Source organism: Maylandia zebra, linkage group LG15 (assembly GCF_041146795.1).
Source record: "Maylandia zebra isolate NMK-2024a linkage group LG15, Mzebra_GT3a, whole genome shotgun sequence".
Classification (NCBI taxonomy): Eukaryota; Metazoa; Chordata; class Actinopteri; order Cichliformes; family Cichlidae; genus Maylandia; species Maylandia zebra.
In genome coordinates, this window is record NC_135181.1 from 15,783,360 (window position 1) to 15,796,495 (window position 13,136).

At 41.0% G+C, this 13,136-nt stretch overlaps 1 protein-coding gene across 2 annotated transcripts in view; it reads right to left on the minus strand.

Annotated features, from left to right (window-relative positions):
- Nucleotides 1-11,939: 11,939 nt before the first annotated feature.
- Nucleotides 11,940-13,136, minus strand: part of slc24a4b (solute carrier family 24 member 4b) — a 31,847-nt gene continuing 30,650 nt past the window's right edge. For both annotated transcript variants that reach the window (XM_004550463.4, XM_004550462.4), the window contains exon 17: nucleotides 11,940-13,046. In XM_004550463.4, coding sequence (XP_004550520.1) covers nucleotides 12,897-13,046 — 150 coding nt within the window. In that variant the 3' untranslated portion in view covers nucleotides 11,940-12,896. The remainder of the gene's footprint in view (nucleotides 13,047-13,136) is intronic.

The window sequence follows — 13,136 nt, forward strand, 5'->3', positions numbered from 1 at the left end:
GTTAAACAGACACACGGCCCAGTGAAATTCTCACAAAAAGCCAGCACTTTGCTGCTACAGTAGCTGGTGAACACACTGGAGCATTTAGCAGCTAAAGAGCCAGATATTTCCCTCAGGAGTTCATGGAAACCAAAACAAAATTTCAAAGGAAGTGAATATTGGACTGCTTGACATTTGTAAAGTGGACAGAAATGCACTTGTAAATGAGCGCTAATGCTGATCAAGGCTGCTCTGTGTTTAAGCATGTTTACTGTAGTAAGAGGTGAATATGCCCGTCACAATGTGAAAAAAAGATGTAAGAGGGAAAAAAACACAGCAACTGCTACAAAGGAACACTTAATAATTACTTAATGCTAGTGTCCTTGTTCAAACAAATAAAAATTAATTGCACTTAAATACACAAATAGAGGGAAAAAATGAATGGAAAAAAAGAAGAAATAGTTCTGATTTATTTGTTAATCACTTAACAAGCTGAACAAAACATAATTTTCCAACAAAGGAGGCTGTACCCCATTGTGATACCCTGAATTATGGATGTGGTTTCTTCTGGCAAAAAAAAAAAGAAAAGAAAGTGATGTATCTGAGTCAGCTTTCCTGTTTTTATTTAAAATTAGATTTGACTCTGGGTGTGAATCTATATTTCAGGCAACAAATGAAAGCCTTGGACTCCTTCCAACACTAATGTGCTCTTTTAATGATTGATCTCTGCAGAACGGCCTAACAAAAGTCCTCAACACTCGGTGATCTATTACACATACTGATTCTAACCTTGATTAAAAGGGTTCAATGCTCACTCGCCATTAGTGGATGTTTCTAGGTGGTCTTATCAAAACTATCAGTCTTCATTGCAACATTGCTGGCGTCACCAAGGCTGGCTACTTAATATTCATACACAGATAGATAAGAAGGTATTGTGTTACCTTCACGAAGTGTACAGCGTGTGCAGAATGGATTAATCACTGAGTCACAATGCACAGGGGAATAGACTGTGGGAGCTGTCATAAACAGATAAGCATAAATGAAAGCTGAGCGTGCGTGGCGGTAGAAAGTCCTGCTGCTAGTTGTGAAAAGAGCTGACTGTCCTCTGAGTTTATGGCTTGATTTCTGTGCTTTCTTAAAAGTGACTTCATTATCAGGTGGATTGCTAAAAACAGCCAGTGACCGCAGGTTATGGCTCTGATAATATCACTGTCTTTATCATTATTCAGTGTATTTTAATTTTATCTAGTTATAAAGTTTGCAGACGATTTTAAATACCAGGGAAAGGTCACATGGTTTTAGTAGAGTACCACAGCGATGTACCACTTAAGGGTTGTGAACTGTTAGCTTAAAAATGTTATATGCCTCCCCCCCCCCCAACAGAGACACAAGGGAGTCAAGGATTCAAAAAGACACTAAAGAAAACCATTACAGTCCAACTTGACACATCCCAGTGACTAAGAAAGGAATTCCTCTTAGAGGGAGGGGTCTTTACCTCCTTCTCCCTGGCCACTTTCTCCAGCTATTCTGTCACTAAGGCATTCCCAAGCCAACTGAGAGATATAATCTTTCCAGCATGTTCTGATGCTACTCTGGAGCCTCCTCCTGATGGGACATGCCTGGAACACATCACCTAGAAGGCATCAAGGAGGCATCCTGCTCCATCTCACCTGGAGTCAGAATCTTTTGTGGTAAATGTAATTGTCCCTGCGAAGTAGCCAGACTCGAACGTCAAGGAAGGTGGTAGGGAAACAGACGCAGACATTTCAGTAGTGATGTGACGTTCTGTATCGAGGCTTCGAAGCTTGTGTCGAGTAATGGAGGGGGCGTTTCCGCGATGCGCGTATCGAGGCTTGCTTCATTTATGGGAGGAGCTGAAAATGATGACGTCCGAAGCCTCGCTGCCCGGCTGTACCACGCGACTGGTTCAGGAAGTGGTTCGAACTTTGCCGCGAGATATGACAGCGATATAAACCCCTCAGACTTCAATCAAAATGTGGGTGTTTGATGGAGAGTTGCGGTTAGTGAGAGTTTGGAGACCGTTTGGAGGTTTATGAGAGTGAGGAGAGAAAGTCAGGAGAGAATGGAGCCAGCTAAGAAGAGGAGGATGTCCTCCCCTGTGTGGGAACATTTTGATCTTATTCCTCCCAACAAGGTATGTAAATTTCTACAGAAGATGTATTTTCATAATACTGATGGTGCAATACAATTTATGTTAAGCTGTTGTTACTTTTGTACAAGGTGAAGTGTTTGCTATGTGCCAGGGAGCTGGGATATAACAACAACACCTCATCCATGCTTAGGCACTACAGAGCTTTGCATGAGAATAAGGGGAACACCGATTGTGGAGCAAGACCAGCTGAGCCATCAAATGCCATGATAATATAGCATGCAGTAATGTTACTAAATGATATAACAATATTATACAGCTGTTATAAGTTACATGTGTGATATTTATATTTGTGCTTTGTCTTTATTGTCTTTCCTCAGGAGAACAATCTCAAATAGATGAAGACCTGGTTACCATGGTGATTGAGGACTCCCAGCCATTTAGCATTGTGGAGGACAAAGGATTCAAAAGATTTGTTAAATCATTAATGTTCTCCCCACTAAAAGGTCATAAAAGCAGTAAAAATGTAGTTTTTACAGAATAAAATGGCAGGCAGGACTGAGGCTCAAAGCCTCAGTGTGTAGCTGTCCATTCCTCAACGTTACAAAAGCACAACTACTGTCCACACCCCAACCACACCTCACCTCACAGTAAATGATCATTTCCATTTTAAGCATTTCCAAATATTCATTTTCCATACTGCCAGTATAAATATACACAGTATACTGCCATCACTACAATATACATGTTTTACACACTCCTTTTGTTGTTGACATTTACAGGCTGTGTGCAAAATGCCACACTCTTCAAATTCATGCCAACTAATATTTTTACATCCAGTAGGTGTCCTACTAGAGCAAATGAAGCTTCAAGAAGCTTTGCGCTGGGATGAACCAATTGGATGAAAAGCTTCAGTGCTTCATGACGCTTCATCTGCCCATCACTACATTTCAGGTTTCCAGAGGTACGCAACACTCCTCTCTCCTCTGAATCTGGCAGAGACTGGCTTTAAATAGGGCCATCAATTTCCCTTCAATTAGCCCAGCCAGTACCACTCACTTGAACTGAGGGATCTAAAACGCTACACAGATGATTAAAAAGACACAAAACCTCTTCACACTTCTAATTGGCACGTTTAAACAACTGTAAACTAAGGCTGTATTAACGAAAAGAAAAAGATCCAACAAATCCCTTTAAACCTTGAGACAAACAAAAGGAAGCATTTCTATGGACAAAGAAACCCCTCCACTTGGTTCGACCTGCTGATGTCATGTGTGACATCATCAGGACTTTAAAATGAGGAAATGCTAGGCGGGCGTTTCCCCACACCTGACCCTGAAGACTGAAAAGAAAAACCAAAGTAAGTATGAACAAATGACTTAATCTGTAACATAATAAAATATAAAGAAACATGTAACTGAGTATTTGCCTTAATTTGCAGAATGTTTGATTTGCCGGCAACAGAACGCTTACACAAACAAACCCGGGATAGTGAGTGCAGCAATGTTACTGGACAAATAGCAAATCATAGCAAATAAATAGAAACAGAATAGTGTGTATAATGTGCACAGAAAAAAAAGGTCAACACATATGGGACAAATGGAGAGCATTGCAACTGCTCATCTACTTTGTCACCGTCCCCACCAGACACAAACACCTATAGAGGGTTGTAATCTCTGTCCGCAGCAGCATAACCGCTAACCTCACCTGACACAGTAACGTGCAGAAAAGCTACAAATTAATGCCTAAAAATGCCGCAATTTAGGAGTCTGATGCTCACACCCAGACCGCCCATCTTCTCACTGATTTTAAACTGACAACCAATAGCAGTATTACTTTAGTGGTATAATAATGTTCCATGACTCCAATAATTTAAAAAAAAAAAATTGGCTGATCTTCTCTACAAGGTAGTGTCCTTGAACACACCTGGCCTGGTTCCAGCACGCCTGCTGTTTTTACATCAGTCCCTGAAAAGTCTTGTTCGGGCAACTTGCGTTTTAGCTTCTGTGATGTCTGCTGGAGGTCCTCCACTTATAATTAGAATTTTGTTTTTCTACATCGCAATAAGTCAAGTCTGGCAAATAAACTAAACTGATGTTCCTAGATCTAAAAATACCATCCAAGCTTGAAGCAACCCAGAACTGCACGTGGAGATGGTTACGAAAGAGAAAAAGTCCAAAGTGAAATCAGATTGTTTTTAATTTGGCATGTGCTGAGTTTCAGAATTCTATATTCACACTCCACAAACACTAATATTGAAAATAATATATATGCTAATTTAACACTGAAAAAACTTTAGAGTATCTGAAATCTTATTTTCTTCTAGGTCTACATGTCACTATGTGGACAAGCTCAGGTCAGCCAGATGGAATTGTGATACTCAGGGGGAGCATGCAGTGATTGTCCAGTGAAGAACAGACATCAATTAAAATGTACCAAAGTGAAAATGGTGGGTTTTGGGGTTTTTTTTTTCTTTTTTTGCAGTGACTATTGTCTCTGGAAGCAGGCTCGACTATGTTTCCATTTAAGTCAACTTCACGCATTTACATGTCAGCAAAACTACAGGATTTAAGAAGAGCTATCAAACTGTGTTTGTGTTAATATTTAGTTAGCATTAGCAAGTAAACAAGCTTCTGTGGCTAAGGAGCAAGATGTGAAAACGGGTGTGGATCACAATCAGCCAAGGTTTCAGGTGAACCTATTGTGAAACCTAGCCCCACCCTATCATGTGATTTACTGAGGTCAAATGGCCCAGGATGTGAGTGGGTGTGAAGTCGTCTGATCTCAAAGCCGAATTATAGATGACATACAGTTAAAAGACAATCAGCTCAGAATCATAACATGGTATTTTTGGCTTTTTATCTGGATCTTGTTAAACAATTAAGAAAGATTGTTTTTTTTTTTGGGGGGGGGGGGGGGGGGGTGTCTCTGTTTGCCTTTTTGTACTATGTATGCCACTGGACTGGAAACTCATGGCAAACATGGAGACTACATGTTTTTTTTTTAAAGCTACAGTTTTTTCAAAGCTGTTTTTTGTCAAAATTGTTCACAACAATGTGTGCGGATTATGGAAACCAGTGTGTTTTTGCAAGAACAACAAACTCCCATATGCCTTCATTTAATGAGGCAGGGATGGTGTCTCAAAACTTGGCCAAAATAAAAATCTGCTTGGCTGTTAAATATGACTGGGTAAGTTACAAAAAAAAAAAGAAGCTTCTTTTGTAATTTGGGTGCACTGTTCATTAAACAGAAGTTTATGGTCAAGGTTCAAATGCTAATTTTAGTATAGGGGAGTACAAACCAAACCTGAGGCTGTAGAAGCAACGTACACCCATTGACATGCTAAAGAATGGACGTAGTCACCTCAACATTACTTAGTGGTTTTGGCCAAAGCCATGTTTTGTTGAAGCTAGGAGTGGCTTAATCTGCCTCTTATCAACATTATTAGCCAGAGTTTTCTTCAGTTCCCAAATTCAAACACTGCAGCATTACTGAGAGTTAAAATTGCCTCAAATTCTTTCATCTCCAGTAAATTGTTTAGTGTGGCTGCTCTCCTAAGTGCTACAATACAGTTTAAGATACAAACATTAATTAAAAAAGGCAAATTACAAAGTTCAACAGTTACAAGTTAGCAGGAAGTTAGCTCGCTAGTTTCCATCTAAAGATGATATACCATGTTATGACCAGAATTTCTAAAAAAACTGGAACATGCAGCCCTGCTATCACCTTGGATAAATGAAGACAGAAAAAGATGGAAAGCAAAACAGCATCAGTCTTTGTATGGTTATTGAAGTAGAGCTAGTTGGCATATAATGGTGTGCTACCTGGTAGTTAGTAAGCTGCATACATAAATTATGGCAAAAATAAGGCAAAGACACGTATTGGCTAAATGGATCCAGCAGATCACAGGAAAAACACCCAAGAGCTCTGTTCAGAAGGACAACCAAGATGCTGCACAGCATCCTCAATCTCCCAGGCCCGACGCTGGCATTGACGCTCAAGGATGTTTTAAAATAAAATAAAATAAAATACTCCAAACTATCTATGAAAGCCAAAACTGCTTTTGACAAGAACTGCAGTTTCTGGCACTCTCGCTTGGCTCCTGAGGTTACCATTTGCCCACAACACCTTGCATTCAGCAGTACAGGATGCCCTTATGAGCGAATGCAGCAAGCAGCAGCAACCCAGTTTGCTAACCATCCATCACTGCAGCACAGCCATTTACCCAAACAGCAACATGGTGTCAAAAATACTGGCAAAGCACAAACAAGGAAAGAAAATGTCCCCAAACTATAGCTGTGGAGGCGGCGGGTGAACAGATAAACAACTTTTCAAAGCAGGATTATGGTGCTGTATATGTCAAGGCCAGGATGCGTGGGCCTTGACTCTAAATGTGGCACAGCAAATGGCGGAGAGCTAAGCCGGCATTCAGGGGAGACACAGAGTAGCTGCCCAAACGGAATTGTTAGGGGGCAAAGAGGGAACTCATCAGTGCACAAGATCACGGCTGACAGAGGAGCTTGTTAACTGTAGTAGGGTAGCCAAGAGGTGGCTCATTAGGGAGAAGCACCAGTCGCCTGCATGGGCCTTGCTGGCCTCACCAGATGGCTGTCCGTCTGGATGAAGAAGGTTATCGACATCCATCATTAACAAATGATGCGCAGTATATTTTTTGTGATGGAATAGTATAGAAGGCACTCATTGTGTGACTTTGTCACAATTTGATAACTGAAACTTTATATCATAGAGTGCCAAAGTCTAATTCACTGGGGGGAGAAGAGCTCTATGTCAGTTTATCCTGAGCTTCTGTTTTGCAAAGTTTGTTGGTGGCACTGAAACATAAATCCTGTTGCAACATTGCCCCCTACTGGTGCTACTGACTGTAACTCCAGATTAATGGAGGAGAGATACAATCAAAATGGTTTTTTCCCCGTCACTCGCCGCTCAATGGACTCTTCACATGTTGCCAGCTGTCATTGTAAATAACACATTGTTTGCAATCACCCTGTCTTAATAAGTACAGCCCTCTTCAGCTTGATTATCCCACAAGACAAGTTTCAAGTGATGACCAATAAATCATTACTCGTCATTCACTGAAGGAGAAACACACGCTGCAGCAGCTACATCTATATCAGAAGTGGGACTCATTCATTTAGCGATTCTTTGCAGGGATGCTTCAACCAAGTAGCAGATGATTTATTTGCTTTCTGTCTGAACACATATCCCAAAATAAAGAGTATTGTTGCATGTTATTACTTTGAGGGTTGATTGAGTGTGAATTTATCAACTGCTGATGTGACTGGAAGATGCTGGAACTTAATTAAAAAACTGTGAATTCTGTAGTGAGGAACATCAGTGAGTAAGATGTAATAATTGAGAATGCAATCAAGCCATAGTGATGTAGCCGGAATAATAAAGAGGTTTTTTTCTCCAGACGACCACTTTTGTTTAAAAGAGCATTAATCGTGGTTGTGCAACAGCAGCTATGAGAACTACAGAAAAAGTCTACTTTTATCTTGAGGGGTTTTTGAACAAGAAAGAATCATTATATATGTTAACTGTGGAAACTGCACTTATACAATTGGCTCTTGGTTTAAGGGGAAAATGTGATTGATTCAGCAAGTCTGAAATCGTCCTCAAGTGCTGTCACTTCCAGTTAATTAAATCTTATACCAAGAAATTAAAATGAATTACTGGAAAATCATTTTATGCAAACTTTCCAAACCTTAACTAGAAATAAGACATCTTCCAGAACAAATACCAGTAAATGCAAAAACATGTGAAACTCGATGTGATCTGATGAGGGTTAAACCAAGCATCAGAGTGGGAAAGAAAGGTGATAGAAAATTATGAGTAGAAGTTTACAGACACACATCAAGGGCATGAAGGTCATGGTGAATTTGGGCTTTTGCTAATTTCTTTGAACTGTTCTTTCTCTGGGCTAGATCTCTTGTACAGCATACAACTTCAATAACTTTCTAAAATATGAACTGGGCAAACTTCTGACCACAACTCTAAGTGTCTTTGAAATTGGCATGGTTGCTGGCGCCAGATGGGCTGGATTAGGAATTTTAGTAACTGCTGACCTGCTCGGCTTTTCCCACATAACCATCTCCTGGGTTTACAGAAAGTGGTCAGAAAAAAGAAAGTATCCAATGAGCAACGGTTCTCTGAGTTAAAATGCCTTGTTGATGCCAGAGTGCTTTGAGTTGAGAGGAAGGTAACAGAAACTCAAATAACAACTTGCTACAACAAAGTTGAGCAGAAGAGTATCTCTCAGTGTTGTGCCAATGGGTTACAACAGTGAAAGGCCACACTGAGTACCAGTCCCATCAGCTAAGAAGAAACTAAATCTACAATTTAAACAATCTCACCGAATTGAACATCGGAAATTTGCCTGCGTGATGAGTTTCTGCTGCGACATTAAGATGGTAGGGTCAGAATTTGGCATAAATGTGAAAGCACGGTTCCATCATGCCTGTATCAACTGTTCAGGCTCCTGGTGTGAGGAATATTTTCCTGGCACACTGTGGTCCCCTTAGTACCAACTGAGCACCATTTAAAAGCCACAGCCTTGCTGAGTGTTGTCGCCTACCGTGTCCATCCCATTATGACCACAGCGTACTTATCTTTTAATGGCTGCTTCCAGCAGAATAATGCAGTATGCCACAAAACTCTAATCATCTCAAAACTGGTTGGTGTGGTGGAATGGAAGCTTCACATCATTGATGTCCAGATGGCATATTTGCAACAAATGTGGGATGCCATCATCTCAACATGGACCAAAATCTCTGAAATGTTTCCAGCACCTTGTTGAATTTATGCAGAACTGGGGCAGTTCTGAAGGCAAAGGGGGTGTAAGTTAGTACTAGCGGTGATCCAGATAAAGTGTACCTAACAAATTAGCTCATGAGTATACAGCTGAAAATCTAGGTGAATTAGTTTCTCAGAAATAATCATTACGGGAATACAGTATAAAATAAAGTGGAAATCCTCAGTACAACCAGTATCATCACCAGTGTGTGATAAGCGTTATATAAATGCAATCCATTATTATTATTACTACTACAAGGACTTTACAGCGGGTCATCATTAACATGCTCGTATTAGGTCATCTTGACACCCGATACAAGCAGACAAGTAAAACTACTTCTGTTCGGCCCATTTTTCCAGATAGTGATTTATCCCTTCACTGTGTGCAGGCTCTGCAGGATGTTAGCACCTGACCAAAATTGGGACAATACTGTAAAATACATTTTTGCTAAATATCAGGGGAGTATATGCAAGTATTAATTTTCCACAGAATGAGTAATCCAAGCCTTGTGATTTGTAAAATCCTGAAATAATATAACAAGGAAACTGTTGTAGCTGCTTGCAATCTACCTCATTCAAACTACTACTGTTCTGTCCAGTGGCTCATGTCCTAGCTGCACTCTCTTATGAGTGGGCACATAAGAAAAAGGTTCACAGAAGCACCACTTAATTTACTGAACAGTGGGTACAAACAGGCAAAAGGCCCCTTAATTTGAAATTTGAGTTCATGCGGCGAGAAACAGAACAAGCATCAGGTACATGTACAAGTGGCTTCATTTAATTAACGCATTTCACAAACAGTAACTTCTGAGACAAATGTACAGGAATTATTTTGCCATTTTATTATTTTTTTCCTCACATTATTGCTTTACAGTAAAATGCATTGGTTGGATATGTCCAGTATAGCAAGACAATACATTCATATAAGTTATACAGATGTCCTCAGTAATGTTTTGTAACTAACTTTACATTAAATATATTTGTAATCATTATTACTCTTGACAAACAACTCCCACGTCACATTGAGCTCACAGTGCATCAGGTCGCATTCAGTCAAATACACACAAGCCGTCTCAGTCTGTTAAATGTGTGCCTGAAAGTTTGTGCACTTATGTCCCCCCCCCCCACAGGATTTCCATACAATCTGGATTTTCGCAGAGCTACAACAAATATGGCCTCTGAAGTCTACTTTCATCCCCCCCCCCCCCCACTTCCTCCATTTAAAAAAAAACAAAAAACCAAAAAAAAAAAAAACCAAAAAAAAAAAAAAAAACCAGAAAATTAATGAGAATGTACACCGTGTCCAACAAACAGATGAGCTGTTTAACCCTGGTGCGCCCTTGCCCACTTAAGTGGGCAAAGACTATACACAGAAAAAGAAAAAAAAAAAAAATAATTTCCGAATCAACCCAAGTACAGTACAAATATGCCTTCTTCAAAGAAAGCATAAAAAATATAAATTAAAAGAAAACAGCGGCTATGTATATATGTACAGAGTTGCCACTAAAAGTGTTGGGAGGGTCAGAGGATTGTTGTACAAGGGTAGGTGATTGGCGGACTCCCTGTGTGGTCACCTCCAGCTGATCCACAGTCATTGAACCCTGACAGACTAGCAGCTTTTGGGGTGGGTCTGACTTTTATTTTTTAAATTCTTTAAGAGAAAAAAAAAAAAATCCTTTAAAGCCTGCTCTCACTCTGGAATTTAAAGGGGGGGGGGGGAACAAAAAAAAAAAAAAAAAAAAAAAAAAAAAAAAAAAACCAAAACGACAACAACTGAGAAAAGCCATTCATGCCACCATCCCATGTTCGCTGCTGCCCCCGATCTCCTCGAGCCAGGGTTGGCGAGGAGTTAATGCGAGTGGCGAAAGACGACAAAGGATTGTGTGTAAGAGGAGACACCAGACTACCCACAAAGCCACTGCTCCAGACACTTCCACCCTTTGCACCGAGTTCCTCAGCTGTCACAAACACACTTGTGAGCTCACACATCAAGTACTAGTAGACAAACTGACATCACATCTTCAAGGTTCCCCCCTCCATCCTTATATGGCATTCTTGCAGGGGGGAGGGGGTCCTTCTGTCACAAATTCTTTACATTGAGATTGCATATACAAGTGCCTGCTGCCAACAATGGGGCAGAGGGATATTTTCAACACTTAACACTCTCCACGAACATAGTTTTTAAGTCTCTGCGCCTCACTTGCGGACTCCTCACAGGCATTTTTGCATGATGTCAAAATGTCTGGATTGCAGTGTGGCTCGTAGCTGCCGTTTTTTGTAAAAGTGGGCAGGGCGGCATCCGTTGACATGCCCAGAGGCCCTCAGCCTTTCGCTGTGCTGTGGAGGAGCTGCTTTAGATGTCCCAGCATGCACTGCAGACAGGTGTGCTCATGTTGTTAACGAGGTCCCGGTCTGTTTTCGAGTCCGGTGTGAGAAACGTAGCGTGGGCCCGCACACATGCACTCAATGTTCTCTGGCACACACGCACACAGTCACACGGACACTTATACACTGAACATACACACGCACATAAGGAAGCACTAGTTGATTCAGAATGAGAGGACGGCTGTTAAAGTGCAGTATCTACATGTAACTCAAAATCAAGAGACCATCACCATCTCCACCTCTGTGTTTCCCTGATAACTGACAGCTGTGGTTGCCCCCCTCTGCCCTGGGAAGAGGAGCTGCAGTAGTCCCTACTGGCCAGAAGGTGATATAGCAGACAGTGTTGAGAACCATCTGGTTTCTTTGCATTTTCTGTTTGGTTCTCTTTTGGAACAAATATCTTCATGCGGATGCAGTCTCAAAATGAGAACGCCACCTGATGAGAAAGATCAGATGTGGAGCCAGTCGTCCGTTTGTCTTTCTGAACTTGTGCGGAGGGAAAAGTGGATTGACACATTGCTAAACTAAAATAAAGCTGGAGTGGAGTCGCCACTGCCAGCCAGTACCTCTGAGTGGTCAAATCTCCTTACAGCAGAAAGCAACAAAAAGCATTTCCATGTGCAATTTGTTTCAGTGAAAAACAGGCAATGTCCAATATTTGCAACAAGCTCTCTTCTGTATTTCATACTAAACAAAACCTTGTTTTGAAAAAAAATACAAAAAAAGTGTTTACAAATTTACATTGTGCAGTGCTGCATATGCATAACACCTCTCACAGTCATCGGATCTGGACTGTGATACAACTTGACACAAAGTGTCCAGACAAAAAGGTCTTTTTTTTTTTAAGAAAACAAACATTTGATCAAGCAGAAGAGGGTTGGGAGTTGCACATGGCAAGTGAGTGAAGTGTAGCACTAACTGTAGCTGCTCCCTCATGCCAAAGGCCATGCCAGGAGAGTCAGGTCCAAGCTGGAGGAGGGGAGCTGCCAAGGACAAGACCCTCCTCCAGAAAGCTGAAGAGCGAGTGAGTCTTTGGGTTCTTGGGTAATTGGTAAATCTTTAAGGAATTACTTTAAGGAAAGCTCTCTGTGAGGGTTTAGATTGGGATCAAGGTTTGTGGTTTGTTAATTTTTTTTTTTTTTTTTCCTTTTTCCTCGACAGACTCTTTTGGTTTGTGGAAAGGCTTTGGAAATGGTGTGTGAATCTCTACAACGTGAACATTGAAAACACACCAACAATTAACAGGGGCACTTATGATTTCTGAAGGTCCCCAACATCTAAAGGCATGCTAGATGGGTAGAAAGATAGCAGGCGCACAGAGGAACTAAATACTTTACTGCAGTAACAGGCAATGCCCCAAATAACGGGCATTAAGGACCGGCACTGTGTGACAAGGAGACAAATTTGAGACGTACAACGGCATCCATTCTTACAGCTTACTGCCTCGTAAGTAAATTAGATTCATATTTGGGACAAGAGGATTACAAAGAAGAGAGTGCAAAGGAGGAGGAGAACAGTCTGCTGATAGGTCCGTGTTATTGTAGAAAAGAAAATTGAGGGTTGCTATGGGAGCCTTGAGGTTTTGGTATTCGAGGCATGCTGCTGTGCTCTACTCTTCCATACACATGGGAAGGTTGACAAAAGTGAAGACGTTGTATTCTATCATGATAGAGAAGCAGAGGAAAACGGCATACAGGACGAGGACGTACACGCCCAGCTTTAAATCCAGCCGCCACTTGTTGAAGTGGATCCCCAGCACCTGTGTATACACACACACACACACACACACACACACAAAACATCAAAAGGCTCGTTACTGAATCCTGAGCATGAGAAAAAGAATTTCAAA